The 24,420-nt window shown below is 45.7% G+C and overlaps 1 protein-coding gene across 5 annotated transcripts in view; it reads right to left on the reverse strand.

Moving 5' to 3' along the window:
- DOCK11 (dedicator of cytokinesis 11) overlaps nucleotides 1–24,420 on the reverse strand; it is a 1,133,414-nt gene that overhangs the window by 604,010 nt on the left and 504,984 nt on the right. For all 5 annotated transcript variants that reach the window (XM_086918718.1, XM_086918717.1, XM_086918722.1 and 2 more), the window contains one exon: nucleotides 8,283–8,372. In XM_086918718.1, coding sequence (XP_086774844.1) covers nucleotides 8,283–8,372 — 90 coding nt within the window. The remainder of the gene's footprint in view (nucleotides 1–8,282; nucleotides 8,373–24,420) is intronic.

Raw genomic sequence — 24,420 nt, forward strand, 5'->3', positions numbered from 1 at the left:
CCAATTTGATGAAGGCACGGTACACTAAAAGGGTAGGGGTTGATTGAGTCTGTGGGTTCCGGTGCTCAGCACTGACACTTTATTGTCAACACCGGCGCTTGTGACAGTCTGCCACAAAGTGGCGCTGTTTGGCTAATTTGGAGGATACCATCAACAACAGTTAATCATTAATTTAATTTACATAAAAAAATACTATTACCTGCTGCCCAAGCCATTCTTATAGGTTTGGGGCCCTAAAATAGTCTGAATTGTTATGGCAGGGGCAATGTGTGATAGAAGCTGTAGTGGTCTCCTGACAAGAGCCCTGGCACTTATTTGTTTACAAATTAAGCATGTAACATGGTGACATTTACTATTCCCACTCCTTACATTTACATTTAAATAGCCACTTTTTAAAAACTCCCCACCCTTATCCCTAAAAGCCCAATATCCAGATGTCAAAAAAATATATTAATCCATTATTCTTTTTATATATTAATACAACTTAAAAGCCAAATGTTAACAATTTCACGCAAACAAAATAATGAACAAATAGAATCAAACACGCTAAATTAATTGCATTAGAAAAACACATACAAATGATATTATATGCAATGATATTTTCTAAATCGATATTTTTTGCAATTATATTAAAACACCACTTAAAATGAAATTTTTACCTACGCTATTCTTGTTGCCAATATGTTTTGATATCCCAATATTCTTGACAGGATATTTTTGTATCACAATATTTTTTATTCGATATTTTGTCCAAACACCCCAGATGCAAAGACCCAGTCAATACCGGCACTACATCCTCCAACACCATGAAGGATGGCACTGGTATTAAAAACTTGGGCCTTTAAGATCGATGTCTGCTAGTGGAAGACACTGCTGTCTGAACAGTTAAGATCCCCATAAATTGAGCAGTTCATCTGCTATCTGAATATGTAAGATCTGTCTAACCTGAGGGATAGCTCTAATCTGCTGTCAAAGGCCTGAGACTGTGGAATTTGAAGAGAGCCCAGCTTGCTTAACAGACTGTGAACTATTAAATTATTTCATTCACTCACAATCTGTCCAAATATTCGGAGACATTTCACGGAAGGAGAGCTTCACCAATAATCTCCTACTTTGATTTGAAATGTGTCCTACTTGGGGGGGCGGAGCTAGCCGGCGTCAATGGCGGACGCGTAAGAGCGAAGCTCCGAGCCAGCGCCGACACCTATCCGGCATAGATCCTCTTATAGCAGTGTCACACACGCAAAACCAGCGGACATCGTCCCCCCTATCCCTAACGAATCTCCGGCTGCAATTTGGGCGGAAAACGGGCTAGGGGAACCTTACTTTGCCCGACTACCCTACAGACGCCGGACCAGGCCCGAATCCCCGGCCTTTCCTAACTGGTGAGGCCGAGCGACGTCACCCGACGTGCGGCAGCAGCGAGCGGACGGCTGGGGGTCTGACGAAGCCTGGCGAAGGCTGGCCCGCCGGCTACCCCACGCTTCGGAACCACGCACCGGAGGTGCTAAAACACACCTGAGAGCCGACGGGGGCTGCGGGGGAGGCACCGGTGCGACTGCTGGGCTGGTTGCGGACCAGGTGGCGACCGCGGAGCACCCCGAAGGTAGGATCGGCCCGGGCCCCAGATGGACAGGCATCCCCACAGCTGAGGAGAGCTGGGCTTTGTTGTGGGAGCTAGCAGCCTCCGGAGGGCAGAGGACCCCCCCCCACGAGAACGGACTTCTTTTACCGCCCTGGGCCATATTGGGGGGACTGGAGGGCGATCTACCGGCCATACCTGAAGTCACCCACGGGCATAAGTGGTGACACCGAGCCCCAGCAGGTCGCACTCCCTACGCAGCCCTGACTACAGCACCACTGAAGCCACTCGCAGTCAACGAGGGTGCACGCACAGTGCTCCGGCATACAGTGAGGCCCCCCCCAGAGAGGGCCACTGCCTCCCCTAAAACTTCACAATGGGCAAGGGAGACCGGACGCAAACGAAGCTGACGTTTGAGCAGCGAAGGCAGAAGGACCCAGAACAACCGGCTGCCCAGTCTCCAAGCACGGCTAGTGACCAGAGTCCCTCACTGTGTGCCGAGATAAAAGAGATGCTTACCACTATGGAGAAAGGGCTGCAGGAGGGTATGTCGGCCATTGGAAGCAAGATTGATGCACTGGCATATCGGATGGACCGTATGACGGAAAGAGTGGACAAGCACGCGGAGAGGCTGGACATGGCGGAACGCCGACTCACTGAGGCGGAGGAGGCGCAAACCGAGTGGGATTCTGACCGTAAACAATTTGGTAGATTACTTCAGGTCATCCAGGAGAAGTCGGAGGACTTGGAGGCGCGTTCCCGGCGCTCCAACATCCGCGTTACGGGTGTGGCCGAGTCGACCCAAACGGGCAAAATGGAACTGTTTATTGAAAAGCTCCTGAAGACGATGCTAGGGGACGACACCTTCTCGCCAATGTTTATAGTGGAACGCGCCCATCGCACCCTCGGTCCAAGGCCTCCCCCGGGCGCCACCCTAGGCCGATTATAGCGAAATTGTTAAATTACAGGGATAGAGACGCTGCCCTCAGAGCGGCCCGTGAAAAGGGCAAACTACAGTACGAGGGAATGGACATATCGCTATACCCTGACTTCACTTCGAAGGTCCAGGAAGAGAGACGGAGATTTGTTCCGTACAAACAGCAACTCAGAGACCTGGGCCTGGACTACGCCATGTTATACCCAGCGAGACTACGCATCAACAGGCAGGGGCACTCGCATTTCTTCACGGATCCCAAAGAACTGCAAAAATCCCTGAAGGTTTGGATGAAAGATTCCCGGGGGAGTCCGAGACCACACACGGCGGAGCAGAACTGCAATGGGGACCTCGAGGATCAAGACTGAGGAACAGAGGGCGGTAAGCAGTGCAATAAGAATCACTGATCGCTTCAGCACCCCCGATTCCCCTCGTCGGACTAATGGGAGATAGCCGCTCGGTGCGCCCTGCTACAGGCCCTAGACTATTGCACGTTGAACTGTGGGTGAGATCTGTGTGTTTTGAACTGGGGCCGCCGGGGAGCTGCGCTTGCACTGCTGGAACTGCCCTAGGCGGGACTTGGCTCCCAAATGCGAGACACAGGAGGGTAATGGAGAATCTGGGTGTGGGGGGGTGGAGGGGTGAGGACTCACACACATTGGTGAACTGTGGAGCTTTGCAGACACTGCTAAATTTTGTTAACGGGGCGCTGGCGAAGGGGCAAGCTGAAGGGCACTGTTTGATAGTCCTGGTAGGGAAGAGGACGACAAAAGGACTACACAGGCTACCTCTGCCCCAGCGCATACTGCGGTTACGGCTCGGATCGAGCTGGTATGGGGAATTGTTGCATGGGTTTGAGTGTGGGTGGGGGGAGGGGCACTGGGACTTCGGTCACACCAGGTTGGGGGTTGGTTGACTGTGGGAGGCGGGGGGAAGCGAGAGTTGGGGGACTCGGTCACACCAGGTTGGGGTTGGTTGACTGTGGGTGGTGGGGGAGATGGGGGTTATGGGTTCAGAACTGTTCGGGGGGGGGTCCAAACTGTGCTCTGAAATGTTGTGTACCTTGGAGGGCGTAGGCAGATGCTACGGACGGAGGGGGGTGGTGAATGGCAGGGCTTTGACATTGATGTGCTTCTTTAGAGACTATGGTTGATGCATCACATGATGACTTACTGAGTGACACAGAGACTCTCAAGGCTGTCACATGGAACGTGAGGGGGTTAAATGATTACCGAAAACTCCGCAAGGTGCTGCAGTACCTACTCCGACACCACATAGACCTGGCGCTTTTGCAGGAAACTCACTTGCCCGACACCAGTAAGATGCTCACGCATAGGGGGCTTCAGGGAAACGCCACTTACGCGGGCTTCACCACACACGCAAGGGGGGTTCTCACATGGGTCAACCCGAAATCCAAGTTATCTCTCACACTACTGAAAGCGGACCCGGAAGGAAGGTTTGTGTTGAACAGGTGCGTAGGCAAGGGCCACGACATACTAGTCATGAACGTCTATGGCCCGAACTATGATTCCCCTGACTTCTATGCGGCAGTGGCGGACCACTGTGCTGAATGCCCCGCTGATAGAATGCTTTGGGGGGGAGACTTCAACTTCACATTTAGCGCAGAGCTGGATAGGTCGGCGGGCCCCCCCCGGCGCCCGGCGGCAGCCGCTCTACAGATGCAGGCTGAAATGTTGCGACTAGGGCTGGTAGACGTTTGGAGAGATAGGCACAACGACAAGGGGGGATACACACACTACTCTGCGTACCATAACATCTATACCAGAATAGATTACTGGCTGTCCACACACACACTGCTCCCCATGATTAGGGGCTGCAGGGTGCTCCCCCGCACCCTGTCGGACCACTCCCCAGTAGTGCTGGTACTGAATACTCCCAAGCAGAGGATCCCTCCGTTCACGTGGCGCTTCCCGCCTTACTCACTACTAGATGAGGCGTTTAGGGCTGACCTGGGGGAGGACATAGATACCTTCTTTGCCACTAACGTAGGCTCCGTGGCCAGTTTTGGGACAGTCTGGGTGTACGTCAGGGGGGTAGTCATGGCAAAACACTCCAGTGTCCTCAAAGCTATTAGAAACAGGCTTAAGTATCTTGAGGGGAAGATCGCGGACTGTGAACGCCGCCAGCTACTGGACCCGACGCCACTCGGGGATGGGTCCTTGCAAGGCCTACTGAAAGAGTTTCACGAGGAGGCGGATAGAGAGGTTAGACATCTAGGAAAGTACGCGACAGCGCGCACTTATGGAGAGGGAGAACGTCCTGGAGCACTGCTAGCTAGGATAATGAAGGGCACCAGGCGCAGACAGACAGTCCCGGAACTGCAAACTCCAGGGGTGGAGAGGGTCATTACGGAGGATGACATTCTAGCAGAATTTCGGAGATTTTATGAGGACCTATATACTACCAAGATCACTGGGGTGGAAGACCAAATTGACAACTATTTAGACTATATCAAAATGCCGTTCCTCGAGAACTGGCAGAGGGAATTCCTGATGTCCCCTATACTCCGTGAGGAAATATCGGACGCGCTAGACACCATGAGGTCCGAAAGTGCGCCCGGGATAGATGGACTGACGGTGGCATTCTATAAGGCGTACAAGGACAAGCTGTTGCCTTACCTCTCCACCCTCTTTGACGAGATATGCGAGTACGGCGCTATGCCGCCCTCGATGAGAGAGGCGCTCATCGTCACGATATTGAAGCCAGGCAAGCCTCCTGATCTTCCAAGTTCATACCGCCCCCTTTCCCTTCTAAATGTAGACGCTAAGCTTTATGCTAAGGTCCTGGCGACCAGACTGGCACTGGTGGCCCCGGAGTTGGTAGCCCCGGAGCAGGCAGGGTTTATCCCAGCTAGGAACCTCACTAACAACATCCGCACTATCACGGGGGCCATGCAGCACACTAGGCATGATACTAAAGCCATGGCGGTCTTCCTCGATATGGAGAAGGCCTTTGACTCTGTGGAGTGGCCTTTCATGCGTAAAGTGCTGAAGAGGCTGGGACTGGGGGATCTATTCCTCCAACTCCTGGGCGCGCTTTACCATATGCCCACGGCAAGGATCAGGCTGGGGGACGCAGTCTCGAAGCTGATCACCATTAGCAGAGGCACGAGACAGGGGTGCCCCCTCTCCCCGCTACTGTATGCACTGGTGGCGGAGCCACTGGCGTGCGCGATTCGGGAATACCACTCCTATGAAGCCATCAGCTACCCTACTTACAAGATTGGCATATCCACGTACGCGGATGACACTCTGTTGTACATCAGAGACCGGGCCAATAATTTGTCTTCGGTCTTGAGGGAAGTGGTGAGGTTTGACGCACTCTCGGGACTAAAGGTCAACTGGTCAAAATCAGTAGCCTTCCCGCTGACCCCTATCACCGAGCCTTTCGAGATGGATTACCCGCTCCAATGGTCCACAGAACCGGTGAGGTATTTGGGCATCATGCTCCACACAGATCCTGACATTATGATGAGGGAGAACTACGGGGTTGCCTACAGTAAACTCATAGACGACGTGGAGCTTTGGATTAAGCTTCCGCTGTCGCTGATGGGCAGAATAGCTATGATGAAAATGGTAATTCTCCCGAGATTTCTGTTTCTCTTCATTAACCTCCCGATGGTCCTTTCGAAAGCTTTCTTTGCGACTATGAACAAATTACTGGTGAGACTGGCGTGGGCTGGAAAGCAACCTAGAGTGCAATGGAAGGTACTACAATTGCCATACGAGCAAGGAGGCCTGGCTGCTCCAGACCTGGAGCGCTACTACAGGATTGCGCAGGCCTCCCATCTCCACACCTGGATTCATGGTGACCGGGACATCCCGCATGTGATCCTGGAGCGGCTGTTCGCGGACCCCACCCCACTTCCAGCGACCATATGCGGTCCCAAGGACCGCAGAGTGGGAGTGCTGGACTCCCTCCTGTCCACTAACCATGCCTGGCATTCTATATTGCAACGGCAGGACAAGGTACTGATGTACGCATCCAACATGCCGATACAATGGGCGCTATGGCTCCCGACATTGACGGAACCTGGTGTATACAAGGCCCTCAACGAATTAGGCGCACGCACCATGGGTGACCTCTTTGTGCAAGGGAAGGTGAAGACGTGGGAACAGCTTGCGCACGGGGGGGAGCGTACCTCAGTGCTTCAACGTTTCCAGTATCATAGGGTGAGAAGTGCGCTGCTGGATCAATTGGGCCCCGACCTGGAAGAACCTCCTGAAGTCCCGGAACTAGTATACATCATAGATACTGAGAACCCGAAGAAACTGATTTCTAGGCTTTATAGGATAGGTCATGAGTACACGGCACTACACTACACTAGGGCGCGACTAGCCTGGCAGACTGATCTAGGGACTCAAATTGACGACGGCATGTGGGGGTACTGCTGTGCGGCCTCCAGGCGCATTTCCCTGAACGGGCGGCACCGTTTGATCCACTTTAAATTCTTGCAGCGGGTGTACCACACGCCGGAACGATTGCACAGGTACGGCCTACGTGACACGCCACGCTGTGAGAGATGTCATGCCCCAGTGGCGGACTTCCTGCATTTAGCCTGGTGGTGCCCGGGAGTTCAGAAGTTCTGGGCCTGCGTCTTTGCAGAAATTAGCAATATAGTGGAGCTGGACTTGACACTTAACCCGGCCCTCGCTCTGATGGGATACACAAAGGAGATACCCATCTCGGTGAGGAAACTGGTGAGCATGGGCATGCTCCTTGCAAAACGGGTAGTGGCACTGTGCTGGATGAGGGGCCCCCTTCCTACACTGAAGAGGTGGACTGGCGACATGAAATACTGCAACACTCAAGCAGACGCATACAGCGAGCTCCTCCCGCCCCGAAGCCGACCCAAGAACTTTTGGGGGCTATACCAGACTTACCTAACCTCCAGAATAGACGAGGATGTATCCTTGGAGGGGGAGGGGGAAGACCAAGAAAGTGACCCGCACATGGAGCCTGGATAGGGCTTTACACTACACTATAGTATGTCTCTGGGTGGGAGAAGCCATCACACCCCTACCTGTGTGAGACATTAGGAGACACCCTCTAGATTGCTGGGAGGTTGCGAGTGGCACGAGCCATGACACGTCACCGGGACGCACACTACCAAACACGAGAAGCACAAACATGGGACCAGTTGTGGGGTGGGGGGGTTCAAGGGTTGGGGTTTCGGTTGGGAGAAAATGATAAAATGTACAGTTTTGTTTATATACACGCAGTGCACACCGCAACGCAGATAGGATTAGCAGGCGGGGGTAGTCCTGCTTGGTCCGTATTGCTGCCGAGACCTAAACCTTGATCTATAGGTCCTTCTGCTTGCTACATGTACGTGTCATGATTGTGGCGAGGCAGCCCACTGCCGGCCCGAGAAGGGTTGTAGGCGAAGGGCTCTTCGTACATTGTAATGTGCTGTTATTTTTGCATGATAAACACAATAAAAAAAAAACATTTAAAAAAATGTGTCCTACTTGTTCCTTTTGCTTATTTTGTGCTATTCGGTTAGATGTTTAAGGCTCCCCGAAGTATAAGAGTAAAATAGAAACAACGTAATTTATTGTTTCTCAGTATTACAATCCAAAAATTACAGTTCCATCCTTAATTTCTCTAACGATAATGCTATCATCACAAAAATGTATATTAAATAACTTAACTACCTGAAAGTGTACTTGTTATTAAATTGTAGAAGCTTCAAAAGCAATGACAATCTAAATATATATATTTTTAGATATATATACAACACACCTTTAGATGTTTCACGAGTTCTCCAGGAACATGGGTATTTCCTGACTGAACGGCCTGACAGTGATGGAAGAATTTATGAAGATGCATATCCTGAAAGAAAAACGAAAAATACAACCCGATAAAAATAAATCCAGCAATGTTGTTTCATCGCAGCTGTTATAGGATGAAAGCATACAGCTTAGAACTGCAGACGTCTCTACAGTGAAGGCAATTTAAGGAATGTGGCAGCAATAGTAATGACATAAATGACTTTGAACTTTACAATGCACTACATTTGAAAATCTAAACCATTTACCGGTCCCAGTGTACACCACGGTAACACTACTTGTGCACCAACAGCATCATCAACAGGGTGTCACCAAATGCCAGCGAAAAAAAAGTATTTCGTGAACTACAAGCATTCTGACTCCGGCACAAAAGGAGTTTCGATGGCCTATAAAAGACTCATCGTTTAAACCTCATTTGACCCCTGCTAAGTCTTCATCTGGTGGCAACGGGGTGCAGTGTATACTATTTGGGTGACAGTTTGATCCTCTTTCCCTGGTGAAATTGCCATAAGCTTCCATTGGCAATGACACGTGTTTGCTTTCTGTTACTTTGTACTCTGAACAAGTTGCATCAAGAGCACATTTGATTAAATTTGGTTTTGGATGCTACGGACACATTTAACATTTTTCTTCGAGTTCATTGTTGACTTAGAATGTGAATATTAAACTTTCAGACTTTTAGGAGGACCTTTTTTCTTTGATACAAGGAGTAATTTCATTAAAAAAGTTGAAAACAGTTGTGTTGGCCACTGTCCATAGTATCTTTTGAGTTAAGGTCTATGCCGTGAACCTTTAAGAAAATGCCAATGATGAGGTGATATTCAGTCGATAGTACACTTCAGTCTCTGACTTAGGATGTAGAAGAGGTGCTTATTATACTTTTTTGTACAAACTTTATGTCAATAATTAACACTACTCCTATTTTGTGATGTAGTATCACCCATACACTTTAATACAAGCCCCTATGCTGGAGGGACAACTGTTCATTTTTTTTTTTTTTAAACAGATTTTATTAGTTGCATGGTAGAAATACATCAAGTAATTCTCTGAGCACCAGAGACAATCACTAGAGCAAATGATCAATGACTGCAACATGCAAACATTTTTTTAGGCGATTAATCAGTAGAATAGTCAAACAAAGAAATGTCCAGTTGTGCAAGAAAAGGGAAACAACCGTTCCATCGCAACTTTTACAACGCACTTCTATTACAACGCAACTTTTAGAACGCTGGATCCATTACATCGCATGCCTTTACAACGTATGACATTACATAGCAGATGCTATTACAACGCATGTTATTACAACGTAAGTATAGGTAAGTATATAATTTTTTTTAAATGTTATTTAATATTATTTAATTAATTTAATTAATATTAATAATACATAAATATATTAATTTATGTTTTTTTATATTATAAATTAAATATATTAATTAGAGTAATTCTTAAAAATAAGTATGAGTACAGGAGTATATGTTTTGGGGTACTGAGGTATATGTTTTGGGGTGTTTGGGTATTTTTAGGTTTCAGGGCTGGGTTTGGGTTTTGGGGTATAGGGGTATTTTTAGGTTTTAGGACTGGGTTTGGGTTTTGGGGTACAGGGGTATTTTTAGGTTTCAGGGTTGGGTTTGGGTTTTGGGGTACAGGGGTATTTTTAGGTTTCAGGGTTGGGTTTGGGTTTTGGGGTACAGGGGTATTTTTAGGTTTCAGGGCTGGGTTTGGGTTTTGGGGTACAGGGGTATTTTAAGGTTTCTGGGCTGGGTTTGGGTTTTGGGGTACAGTTGTCTTTTTAGGTTTCAGGGCTGGGTATGGGTTTTGGGGTACAGGGGTATTTTTAGGTTTAAGGGCTGGGTTTGGGTTTTGGGGTACAGGTGTATTTTTAGGTTTTAGGGCTGGATTTGGGTTTTGGGGTACAGGGGTATTTTTAGGTTTCAGGGCTGGGTTTGGGTTTTGGGGTACAGGGGTATTTGTAGGGTTTAGTTTTAAAATAAATCTTTTAATTTATTTTAAAAATTAATTTTAATAATTTTATTATTTTTTTAAAATAGTTCTTTGTTATTAATAGTTCTTTTTTAAATAAACTTAAAGTAATATATGTACAAAATAATTATTTAAAAATAATTTAATTTATTTAATAAATTAAATTTAAATTAATTACATTTTTTTTAAAAGTAATATACTTACCTATACTTACATTGTAATGGCATGCGTTGTAATAGCATCTGCTATGTAATGTCATGCGTTGTAATGCCATGCGATGTAATGGATCCTGCGTTGTAACAGAGTGCGTTGTAATATTTCGCGTTGTAACGTCATAGATCCGCGAGAAAACCCCCCCGCCCTTTTCCGCCCACCTTCAACTCCCCCCCCTCCCATGCGTGCTGCTGCCTACTCCGTCCGTGCCGTGCTATGCGCCTTACAATGTTCGCCATAACATAGGTTATAAGACTGTCAGATTAACTGTACAACCTCCTCCTCCAATGGTGGGTCTAGGTCCAGGCCTCGATAGTCTGCCCACCGCTTTCAAATAACTGTTCATTTTTTAATCTATCAAGGGACCATTAGGATACAGTGTACACCTTGTCTGGAGTGATGGAAAGCTGGAGTTGTTAATTTTTTGATGCAGAGTGGAGATATCACTCTGTCCTTCCTCTCAAAAGTCACTGCCCCCCCTTTTTTCAGTTTTTTGCAGATCAGAGAGGACTACATAAGGTAAAAGTTAACAAGACAGTAACTCGCATGATGGTACTAAGAAGATGCACCTCAATTAAGGTCTCAGGGTATTGAACTGTGAATGCAGATATTGCTAACACAAATATAGGCACTTGTCTCTCCAGGCAGATCCGGGCAAATGCAAACAGTCACTCTAGCAGTTATCATGCTGTGGTGGAATTTGATACACCTTACATAGTTTTATGGAAATGGCACAAGAAACAACACGTTTCTGCTTTCCTTCACAATGAGAAACTCTATCTCCAATTACTTGGGAAGGAGAATGTATTTTTAGTTCATGCTGTATTGAGTATAGTGCAGATGGTGTTCTGCTAGGCAATGTTATTATGAGGATCCCCTTACATATTTAGCATGCATTGTGGATTATTGATGTAGAAATGGAATCTCAAGTTTAGTGTAGGATTTACTCTCCATCATGACATGGCCTGCTGCCATCTACTACACGTGTACCAAGTATGTTACTAGTGAAGTACAGCCGTTGCAATGTTAGAACATCGGAAGGAGAGTGGAAGATGTGGAGCATGGACCTGTGGAGGCTGTGCAGGATTAGAGGTGGAACACAGCAGCGGTGGCTCCTCCGCTATGGCAGAGTAGTGTCTCCTCCCTCCCCGCAGAGGCAGATGAAAAATGAAATAAGTATCATTTTATTTTTAGTCCAGCTGAGTCTTGTGAGCGGGGTCACAGCACTGCAGTAGGGGAAGGGGAGTGTTGGGCACTGCTGTCAGCGTGAATGACGGTTGGGCCGGCCGTCTTGGGATGGCCAAACCGTCATATGCAATGACTTTTCTCCAACCCAGCTGCCTTGGTGGGTGGAGAAACGAGCAGCCCCAAACTACAAGCTCTCGATGGAGTGCAAAACCAGTGGGCTCCGCCCAATCCTGATGCTGCTCTCATCGTGAGAGCAGCGTCAGGATTGGGTGCAGGGGAGACTGGGAAACTGTGCCCAGAGGAGCAGAAAAGCACTGAGGAGAAGAATGCAGAGCATCAGGTAAGAGTTTTGTTTTGCTTGTTTTTTTTGTTTCTTTGTTACTGCCCCTGCGCTGCTCCACCATTTTTATTGGACACCAGACGCTACTGGAACACAGGTCAGGGAGGAAGAAGTGAGGAGAAAGATACTGGGGTTATCAAGACAGAGTCAGTCATCAACTACTGGTCAAGATTTATGTGTTGCAAGGTTCCTGCTTGTATCAATTTGCACTCAGCTTTGCCTCCCTCTTGTTTGTTTTGTTTCTTGCATTTCCTCATGTTATTTTTTTTGGGCTAATTGATCCTCCTTTTCCCGTAACCTTTGTGGTACAGTGTTTCACCCTGTTTCTGTTGTGTTTGAGGGTTGTATTCCAGGCATCGTTGGGCTCATCACTGCCTTCATTTTAGTTCAGTTCAGAATAAATTAGTTTAGTAAGGTTTTCACTACACAGTCTGAAGAGCCTACCCAAATGCAAGGTTGTGCCCAGACTACCCATCATACATCCATGACTGTGAAGTCAACTCTACTTGTTTTACGCCCTAACTGATCTCTTCCCCTAAGAGTATAAACTTACAGGCAGGTTTCCATTTCCAAGCTATATTGGGACATACATTTGAGACTGGCATCAAAGCCCTGCTGTATAATACCCCAATACTGACAAATAACTCTATAACTAGATTGTTAACTTGTTTGAAATACAGTAAAGGGAAAATGAGGAGTTCAGTCCAAATATATTGCATCTACGTTTCCAACTTCCTTGATTCTTGTAGCAAAAAATATGATCTCATCATAGCTGCGACTTTAATATGACCTATGAGCCAGTAGATTTTGTACAGGAATCAGTACAGGAGGAAGAGCAAGCTAGGGGTGTAAATAAGCTCCAGATACCTGCCATTAAAAGATGTTCCAAGGTCGGGCAGCAAGTATTGTCTTTTACTTTAGCCCATGGGGTGCGCGCATGAAATGGGCGGACACCCTCAGATGAGGAAGCTAAGTTCACTTTTAAGAGGGGGATTGTTAGAAGTAGGATCGATTACAATATGGTGGACCTGGATCTTTGGCCCTATATCAAGGATATGAGTGTCCAAAACCGCAAGGACAGTGATCATAATGCCGTTCTCGTGGGACTAATTGGCCTCCCTATCTCAAACAGCCAAACTCACCAAGTAATGGCCCCTGTTGTTACCACAAATAACAACAGGAGAGTCAAATGGTCCAAGATTGCGTCCGATGGGAAATTACTTTCTAAGATCTATAAAGAAGAGGCTCAGACCCTCATGGTACTTAGTGATCCTGACAAAAGCAATGGCTTTATTATGTCTAGCTTCCAACAACTAATAAATAGTATAAAACCCTATTTTTGTAAACTGCAACTCTAACAAGCCCAAACGGAAAATCGCCCCGTGGTATAATGAGGATTGTAGACTAGCCAGAAGCAATTTAACAGTGGCAGTAAAACAAGGGATACCAAATGACATCAAAAGTAGTAGGAGGATGTATAAGAGGGCTCAGGATGTGACAAAAAGGAGTTGGGAGGCTAAGAACGGGCACACCCTAGCTGAGGCTTCAAAACAGAAAGATTGCCAGCTTTTCCGGCACCTTTTGCCAAAGGATTCAATCAAGCAAGTCAGTGAAGATTACTTTTATATACAATCACATGTCTGAGAAGAATACTTCCAGAAACTATTCACCAGCGCTGCCATTGAACCAGAGGAGGAGGCAGTGGTAGCGGCTGGGGAATGTATTTCAGCGCCTATACAGGAATATGCTGTTGGTTTTTCCTTACAGGAAATAGTAACAGCAATTAGCCTACTCCGGAGTGGTAAAGCTCCAGGTCTGGATAGACTCCCTGGAGATCTGTACAAAGCAGAGCCTAACTTCCGGGGTCCACTGCTTCAAACAGTTTTTAATGCCATTCTGCGAGGGGGGGGGGGGGGAGGGGAAATTCCTTCAACCTGGATGGGCGGTGAAACATTTCCCATATTTAAAAAAGAAGATAAAGGAGACCCCTCAAATTATAGGCCAATAAGCCTTATAGATGTCTCCCAGAAAGTCTTGTGTAAAGTCGTCTTGTTACGTCCCCAAAACTGGATAAAGGAAAACAATACTATCTCACATCTGCAAGCGGGTTTTAAGGATCTAAGAGCACCCTAGATCAAGTGTTTTGATTCCTGCTGCTTATCTGGAAAGAAGTGAAGATCAGGAAAGGTCATCTATATGTCGTATTTATGGCCCTTAAAACTGCATTTGATTCCATTAACCGTAATAAACTTTGAGACTTAGAGACTTAGGACTCCCATGTGAACTACTTAAATTATTGGTTCGTTTACACCAAGGTACTTACGCTAAGGTTAGGTGGAACTCTAATGGTAGTCTTTCCAACAACATAGTAGTCTGTAAGGGGGTGCGACAGGGTTGTGAGCTTGCCCCAACCCTGTTCTCTCTGTATATGAATGGGCTCCTAAGCGAACTTTATGATTGTGGAGGTGACCCACCTAGACTAGCTGGTAGCCTTATACCCTCTTTGCTATTTGCAGACAATACACTGCTCATTTCCAGAACCCCAATGGGCATTCAGAATGTGTTATCTACGTTCACAGAAGCATGCAAAGATCGGGCATTGAGATTAACTCTTAAAAAACAAAGTTTATGGTTTTTAATCCCTATAAATCCACCAAGGGGAAACTGAAGTTGAGTACTAAATTCCTAGAACAGGTCAAGACTTTCGACTACCTAGGAGGCAGAATTAGTGACAATTTAGCATGGTCGCCCCAAATTCAGAAGAGTCTACTGACACTTCAGCCTGTGGACAGTGCAATAGTAAAGAGGGTAAAACACTCAGTCTGCCGCCCAATCTCCCCCATCCTTAAAATACATCAGGCAAAAGGATTAGGTGTGGCCCTTTATGGGGCAAAATTGTGGAGGCTGGAGCATTTGAAACAGCTAGAAGTGGCGGAAAACACATTTTTAAGGGCAATCCTTAACCTACCAACGAACACGCCCATACTACCCCTATGCTTTGACCTCAGTCTAAAGCCTATCACACATTTTACAGTCCTCAAAGTGTTAATGTTTTGGGTCAGACTTTGGACCAGTAACACCCAGATCCCTGTAAAGGATTAACCCTGGGCGAAGCACTACGCTACGCTGGCATAGTTTGCGAAGTTTGCACAACTTTGCACTACGCGAGCTGTACGTAGCACAGTGCGAACACGCGTAGTGCAGAGGTCATTTTTTGCTTGTTCGCGGTCCTCAACGTCATGTTCGCGACCGCGAGCAAGCAAAATGACATCCCAGCGAGATTCTCAACGCGGGGAGGTCAGGTTTCTCATTGCGAGTGGTTGCGCATGCTCGCGACTGCTCGCAATGAGAAACTACCAGTTTGCGTTGAGAAAGCTGCCGCTCGAGTAAAAATCTACTCGAGCAGCAGAAAACGACAGCTCGCACTGTGCAAGATGCCGTTTTCAATTATTGCAAAGTGCCGGATGCTTGTTCGCACTGTGCAATCATTGAAAACGCATCTTGCACAGTGCGAACATGCTACTATGCAGCTCGCGTAGTGCTACGTGAAGTTTGTGTAGTGCGAAGTGCACTTCGCATAGCTTCGCGTAGCGCTACTTCGCGAACTACGCCCACCCTTATAAAGGATGCAGTGGAGGAATTACTAATTCTTTAAAGACACACAGGGCGATTGCCCTGGTTTAACAAGGTTAGGGAGTGGCTTTTTAGACTTGGCATGGGTAGAATGTGGGAGGATCCGCAGTCTATCACAAAAAAATGGTCCCCGTGTAAAAAAAAAGGTACTGGGATTTTGTTGATTCTCCTTGTATCGATGTTAGGGCACGAGGCACTTTCACACCTTAGGCGCTGCCGTCGGCCAATGGCCGACGACAACGCTACCTCCCCAGTGCTGCGAACGACAGTTGGCCGACGGGCCAGTGCTCGTTATTCGAACGTTCAGCACTGGGTGCTGAACGTTCGACGCAGCTAATGTGTTAACTTCTGCTTTTTTTAAATGTCAAACAGGGATTCTCCCATTGAATGCAATGAAAAATAGCTGGGCAAATGTTACTATATCTCCTTTGTGGACATCCTGTCACTCTACCCCAGAGACTTTAGAATATTTTATTTTCTTCTGTCCTACCTATGCAAACTTAAGAAAAACATGGATTATCCTGGCTTGCCGACTACTCTCTTTTTCACGCCCTCTGATGCTTTACCGATACTTAGGTAAGACACGACAAGGTGGCTTGTTTTTACAATATCAAGATATCTGCTCTATGCCTGGTGAAGGAGACCTAAAGTTGTAAAATAACATTGTGATGCAGGATCATTTAAAAAGCAGGGCAAGTAGTTTGTAAAGTTGTTCAGCGGGACAGTAAGGAAAGGCTGGGGATAGATTGTTTTAATACGTATGTCTTTTTAACCGACATCTCTGTTTTTTATGGCAAAAACAATAACTGTAACCCTGTCTTAAATGCTGATTCGTCCGGCGAGGTATATGCTATTTTAAACTACTGTTTAAAAAATATATATACATATATTGTGTACTATGAGATTTTATGCTGTGTATGATCATGCTATTGATCAAACAATAAATATATATCTACGCTTACCCAAATTCATGCCATTGATTGTTGTCTTATTGTCTGTGTTTGCATTTTAACACTGGTGCATTGGTTTGAAATTGGCTGGCACATGTTGTGGCCAACAGGCAACATATTTAATAGCAGTTCATTTAGTGGCTTTTGCACTACGTGAAGAAGTCTGGTTGCATATGGTAACATAAGCAACACTGTTCAAGAATATTTCAAATAAATATTAACAGGGTGAATTTCCACTTTTAGGAATGTGTGCTATTTTGAACTGCATTTTAAACTACCAGTGCACAGTTGCTGCCATATTGGCTTTAATGGAGTGGTATGAAACTAGGGCAAGAACACTGTTTTACACTGTGCACATATAAAGTGGAAAAGTTCCCCATAACTGAAAGTGGTTATGTGCTGTGTTTTCATCCATGTACAGTTTGATTAGCTTACTTTGGCGGCCACAGACACAATGAACACACTCACAATTAAAATAAGATGTATTTTTATGCACATGCATCTATCTTTTTTGCTTTAGGAAGGACATGCAAAGTTATTTCCCAAGCAAGGTACAAATATGCCTAAAATAATTGTCAATGCTATCAGAAGTAGGCTGCCAGTGAGAACAGCAAGTACAGCAAAATGTATATGAAAGAAATGTTATGCACATAGAACATTATCGGTAAAACACCCCCAGTATGACTGCCCAAGTGTAAACAGTGTAAGCTGATGTTTGCTCGTTCTGCGACATTTTGAGCAAATTCTCACTTTCAGAATATTACATAGGTGTGCATACACGTCACATATATAAACTGCACTAGCAGTTACGGTCTATTTGAATTTTGCAATAAAGCTGAGGATTGGATCATTAGCTTTTGACCATATGCAGCTCAGACAGATTACCCTATTTAATGATGTGATACACGCTAGGGCCCTCATCACGAGCAGCCTGGAAAACGAGGTGGATTTTCCTCATGTCTGGAGCTATCAAAAATGCTTTGGAGTGGTACTGACCTGAAGAAATACAGAAAGCCTTTGAAGCACCCTTTACCCCCCCCCCCCCCACCCCCCACAGAGACATGCCACTTCCTGCTGAAGAAGGGCAATCATCCAGAAACACATGTCCAGGAATGCTCAAAAATACAAGTACTGGCTGCACTAACTGAACATTTTCTTACAATTGAGTTATTGAAATTATGATGAATTGCATTTTCCAGACTGCAATGGGAAACATTTGCTCAAATACCAGCAGTGTACTCCCTTTCGCAGCCCCGCAAGTGCATTATCGTTTTGGGCATGGTGACAAACATAGGAGGAGAAACTGAGAGTATGCTGCCACACGCCATTTTTGATCTAAATATACAGTGCTTATTTTTGGCTGGGTTGCAAGTAATGATTTGGTGGGTACCTGCACTCATTTTTCGGGACCTAGACTTATTTGTTCTCATCAGGCTTTGACACACATAGTGAAAGAAAAAGGCAGAAAAGGAGAAGGAAGAAGGAAAAGAAAGATCCGGAAACAGTGACAAAGGAGGAGAAACTAGGGATTAAAAAGAACCTGCATTGACACGGCAAAACTACAGACCCAAGTTGCCAAACTTCAAAGCCAACACGCGAGGATGGCGCGACAACTGGATGACTATGAAGGAAGGGCCCGAAGAAACAATATACGAATTTTAGGAGTGCCAGAGCGGGCTAAAGGGCCGGCAGCGGACCTGTATGTCGAAGATCTAATAGTTAAACATCTACAGCCCAAAAATCTCTCCAATTATTTCTCCATTGAAAGAGCACACAGAGTACCAGGAGGCAGGCTGAAGCCGGGCGCCCCTTCGAGACCACTTATAGCCTGCGTCTTTAAATACAGGGACAGAGACATCATTCTCCAAACGGCACAATCTGGCCCCCACTAAAGGTGGAGAACAGCGAAATCACGTTCTTTCCAGACTTCACGGCCAAAGTCCAGGCCCAAAGGCGGAGTTTTCAGGCAGTAAAGAAAGAACTTCAGGACCGAGAAGTAAAGTACGCCATGTTGTTTACAGTGAACCTTAAAGTGGAATCAGATGGAAAGACGTGGTTTTTCACTTAGCCGGAGGACAGGTGGGAATGGCTAGAGGGATGGCGCGGAGTCAGAGGCCACCGTTGAGATCGGAACACCAGACCAATGATGCACAGAGACAGTGGTGGGACTCAAACAGAAGATGGTTCTGTTAGCGCAAAGGACAACTAGCTAAAGTGTAGGGGACGCAATTCTACATGTGATGAAGACTGCAGAACATTCTATGTCCCTGCCTGCTCCGCGACATTGGTGAGAACGTTCCTATGACATTATTGACTGAAAGGTCCTAAAGAGAATTGCTATAGAACTGTTAATGTCGGAGTAACCCACCTATGATATGTGCTATCTCACTCCTGCACACGCAGGGCTGGGAGTTAAGAAACTGTGGGTATAATATTAATAGCTATGAGCGGGGTGAGGAGACCACTAACCCGCACCTTTCTGTATTTTTGGGAGGGGGAGAGGTACTCTGCCTAGTTGGGGAGTGGGTAGTTCTAAATCCACGGGCAGGGGGGGGGGCAGGAAGGGGGAAGGAGAGGGGGTGGAGAGATGGGTGTTTATTGTTTCAAGTAATGTTTAATTCACAATGTAGTGTCTACATAGTATCACGTACAGATTTCACAACTGATTTCACTTACTGGGAAGACAAACCAGGTCATGCACTGGTTGTACTAATAGAAGGGACCACTATGCTTATGTTTTTGTTAAATGATCGCACTTTCACTGCCTAAACATCGGATGATGGGGGATAGATTAGACTCATTGATCGCCATACTTACCTGGAACGTAAATGGTATGGGTGATAAAATTAAAAGGGGAATTGTCCAACAATACCTGAAAAGATAAGCTCCGGACATAGTGTTGTTGCAAAAGACGCACATGACTGGCAACAAAGGTAAAGCCCTAACAAGGTGGGGCTATAAGCTCCTGGTCCATGCGGAGTATACTACTGGATCCCGGGGTACGGGCAGACCCTGGGGGCAGATTTGCTGTCCTGGAGTCCCAGTGGAAAGGCAGGGCGCTTAACGTCATTTCACTATCCTTACCCCCTGCATTGGTTGGAAGCACCAACAACTCTTGGCAAAATATTGACTGATCTTCCAGTGGGCATACTGGTCCTGGGAGGGGACTACAACATGACCATGGATGACACCTTAGATAGATACCCCCGGCAGGCAGGGACACGTCCTAATGTGCACATGAAAGACTTCACTACACCTATGGGTCTCACAGATATATGGCAAACATTTAAACCAAATGACATCCAATACACATATTATTCTAATGCACACAAGAGCTCATCCCGTATTGACTATTTTTTAACACACGCAGCCTCCATTGGTAATTTTTATAACCCTCGTGTTTTGCTGAGAGGCATCTCAGACCACTCCCCGGTACTAGTCGAACTTACACACAAGGAGCGGCAGCCACGATCCACTATAGTTCTAAACCCGTGGCTACTAAAAATTGCAGATATAAAAACAGAACTTTATCAACAAACTTGTAACTACTTCAACGAAAATGTTGGCTTGGTAACATCAGCACAAATTCTATGGGAAGCCTTTAAAGTGGTCCTAAAGGGCCAAACCCTGTCCCTAAAGATGGGATACATCCAAAAAAAGCATCGCCAGTTAGCCCAACTGGAAGATGAGCTTCAAAAACTGGAATTAGATAGTATTGCTACGCCATCAGAAGATACGCTGCACCGCCTTACTCTAAAACAAAATGAATATAAGATCAAAACAAGGGAACATATGATGGCAGCACCGATTGCATGAACCGGGAGATAGGGCTGGAAAAAACACTAGCCGCGTTAGAAAAGAGAGAACAGGGAGAGAGATGGGTGTCAAGTCTAAATGCGTCCAATTGTAGGACTATAACACATCCCAAGGTTATAGCGGAGACTTTTGCGGATCATCTAGAGCGGATTTACTCTCCTTCCACTATGTACACTGCGGAGGAATCTCATCAATTCCTCTCCGACAGTGACACACTAACTCTCTCTGAGACTGATAGAGTGGACCTGGAGGGTATATACTAATTTTTCAAAAAAAATTCAAAAATTTACTTTTTGTTTTTTGTTTTGTTTTATAATACTCAGATTGATATTTGTTTTATTGGTGCAATTCAAAATGTATATACCTAAATTCACTGGGGGGTTGGGGATTCAAAGGTGGGAAGGATCCAACTTAGCTGAATAAAGAAAGGGTAAAGGATATAGAATTAGTAGGATGTAAGACTCAATACTCAATATGAAAGTTGCAGAAATATAGATGAAATTAGAGTGTAAATACTAATCCTGAGTAAGCCTGAAACTTGTTCAATAGATACAATTTTTAAGTAAAATTTTGGGATTTTGTTTGGTGATTTTGAAATCACCAGATGAGGGAGTTGATGGGGCGAGCTTCAGAAATGATTTTATTCTGGCTCGTGATATAAAACTCTCATAACTTGAATTAACATATTAATGAGTTATTGCATGGTTTGTTGTATTAAACCAATTTAGAGTAAAATTCCACATCATTATACAGGACTAATGTGCTTTATGTTGCATTTGCAAGTATGTTTTAATGTTGTTTTGTCTGTCCTATTGTCTTTGTCAACATTAATGCAGCTGACTAATTAATGGCATGTGCTCATTTCATATGTGCTTTTGTCTATGTTGTGTCTGTTTATCTTTTTCAGATATATGAAGAATCCTGCTGGACATTATGAAGAATGATAGATTTTAAATGTGCTGCTTTTCTGTGTGCTTCTGCTAGGTGACTTATACTAATGGGTTAACATTAGCTATGAAGGTTGGAAACAGAATGACTTTCATTTCCTGAATTAATTATTGTTTTGTGTTTGTTTAAATAATAATTTTCTGAAAAAGTGACGCAAGCTAAAAGTGGCGCAGTGACGCAAGCAAAAGTGGCGCAGAAAATTGATGCTTTCTGAAAAGAGGCCTACTGATGAAAAGCCACATGAGAAAAACTTATTTTGAAAAGGATGAGAAGCCTATGAACTTTTATTGTGAAAAGGTTTGAAAAGAACTGCAAAAGGCGATTCTGTGGAGAGGTTTGCTAATGTGCCACGAGAAGCTCAGAACGGACAGGCTCAAGGCCAGGAATGTGAGTCGCAGCATTTTTGTGCACTACATGAACAATCTTTGCTACAAAATGTAGCAGCCTAAGGAAGTGCTGCCAGGACTCTGTGCATGAACAATGGCTTTGTGTAAAAGCCTGGACTTGAGGTGGAAGATGGCACAATTTACTGTGGCGTGAGGTGGTTCAGCCAATGGGGAGCCAGAATTCAGTTGTTGGAATGTGAAAATAGTTAGTTTAGCTTTAGTTTTAGGGTATAAGAATTAGCTCAAGGAGCAGATTTTTGGTTTACGCTTCTTGATTCCAGAGGGACGTGTTCTGCTGTTCGATTAATACACGTAAGGAAAGGTGACTTTAAAAGACTTTGTTTTCAGGCGATGAGGGTAGAGACAGAGAATTAGTTATGGTTTGGAAATGCTCTTTTTCACTTATTTCTGCTAATGAATAATATTTTCCTGAATTAAGCTCTCTTTATAAATGCTGAATAAACTTTCTTTATGACTTTTCCTAATGCTTGCTTGATAAAGTTCCATAACCTAAGTTTTCTTGAATATGTTTGAATAAACTTTTAAAATGACAAGCTGGTCTTGTTTAATGTAGATAGTTCAAACAACATATCAGATTCATTCGCCTCATGATTCAGCTGCTCTGTTATTTTATGGGCCTGGTATTGATTGGTAAGTTTGGTGGTAGATAGTGACATCATTTATACAGAATTTTAGTAGGAGCGCTGGATCAAGGGTGACTTGACAGATGACGAGATCAAAAAGGCCATAAGCCAAATCTGCTCGGGGAAAGCCATGGGGCCCAATGGAACTCTTATTGAATTCTTAAAAGTTACTGCCTCCCATATCGCCCCCATCTGCGGGCTGTGTACAATGAAAGCTATGAGCAAGGGATACTGCCTAGTGACCAACGGGTGGCGTCCATGATTGCGGTCATACAGACCGATCTCATTAATTAATGTAGAAGCCACAATCCTAGCTAAAGTTCTCGCCACTAGGCTGGTTACTGTTATCTCCTCCTTAGTACACCCTGACCAATCTGGGTTTATGCCAGAGAGAAATACAGCACTCAATATTCGCCATCTCCATAATGTCCTGGCACGTAGAGAATTCTTGGAAGAGGACGCAGTAGTGCTGTCATTAGATACCTCCATGGCGTTTGACTCTATAGAATGGCCGTACCTATTCGAAGTCTTGGCGAAGATGGGATTTGGTCCGAAATTCTTAGACTGGGTAAAACTACTATACACAGATATCAAGGGCCGAGTGAGAGTCAATAACTATACCTTACGGACATTCATGCTGCAGAGGGGAACCTGTCAGGGCTGTCCTCTGTCCCCACTAATATTTTCCTTGAAGTTGGAACCGTTGGCCGCCTGGATCCGTCGCGATGTCATGGTGAGGGGCCTGAAATGGGCAGAGGGTCAGGAAGACCGGAAACTCCTTTATGCAGATGATATTTTACTATACCTAGCCTCCCCACATAGATCCATAAACAGTCAAGTCAAGTCAAGTCAAAAAGATTTATATAGCGCGCTACATACCCGGAGGGTCTCAAGGCGCTTGAAGAAGGGTGGGGAATTACTTGTCGAATATCCAAGTTTTAAGTTGCTTTCTGAATGCTAGGTGGTTCTGAGTGAGACGAAGGTGAGTGGGGAGTGAGTTCCATGTTTTAGCTGCGAGGTAGGAGAAGGATCTACCTCCCATGGTGGTTTTATTGATGCGAGGTATGGTAGCAAGCGCTTGGTTGGTGGAACGTAGTTGGCGGGAGGGGGTGTAGAAGGAAAGTCGTGTGTTGAGGCATTCGGGTCCAAGTTTGTAAAGTGCTTTGTGTGCGTGGGTTAGGAGGCGGAAAGTAATCCTCTTATTGACGGGGAGCCAGTGGAGATTTTTCAGGTGACTGGAGATGTGGTCTTTACGCGGGATGTCTAGTATGAGTCTAGCTGATGCGTTCTGGATTCGTTGGAGTTTTTTCTGGAGTTTTGCGGTGATACCGGCGTATAGGGTGTTTCCGTAGTCCAGGCGGCTTGTAACCAGTGCATGTGTGACCGTTTTTCTGGTTTCGGTGGGGATCCAGCGAAATGTTTTTTTGAGCATGCGAAGAATGTTGAAGCAAGATGATGAAACGGCGTTGACTTGTTTGTTCATAGAGAGAGAGGAGTCCAAGATGACGCCCAGGTTCCGTGCGTGGTCCGTCGGGATGGGTGCTTTTCCAAGGGCCTCTGGCCACCAGGAGTCATCCCAGGCGGAGGGGGAGGTACCTAAGAAAAGGACTTCTGTTTTGTCTGAGTTCAGTTTCAGACGGCTGTGCTTCATCCACTCGGCTACTTCTTTCATCCCTTCATGTAGGTTGGTTTTGGCGGTGTTAGGGTCCTTGGTGAGTGATAGGATCAGTTGAGTGTCATCCGCGTAGGAGATGATGTTGAGGTTGTGATGGCGTGCGATGGCCGCGAGGGGGCTCATGTATACGTTGAAGAGGGTGGGACTGAGGGAGGACCCTTGTGGCACGCCGCAGATGACTTCCGTAGCTTCTGATTTGAATGGTGGGAGGCGGACTCTCTGGGTTCTTCCGGTGAGGAACGAGGTGATCCATTCCAGTGCTTTTCCTTGTATTCCGATGTTTTTGAGGCGCTGTAGAAGGGTGCTATGGCAGACTGT

The sequence above is a fragment of the Lissotriton vulgaris genome, chromosome 4_1 (genome assembly GCF_964263255.1).
Source record: "Lissotriton vulgaris chromosome 4_1, aLisVul1.2, whole genome shotgun sequence".
NCBI lineage: Eukaryota > Metazoa > Chordata > Amphibia > Caudata > Salamandridae > Lissotriton > Lissotriton vulgaris.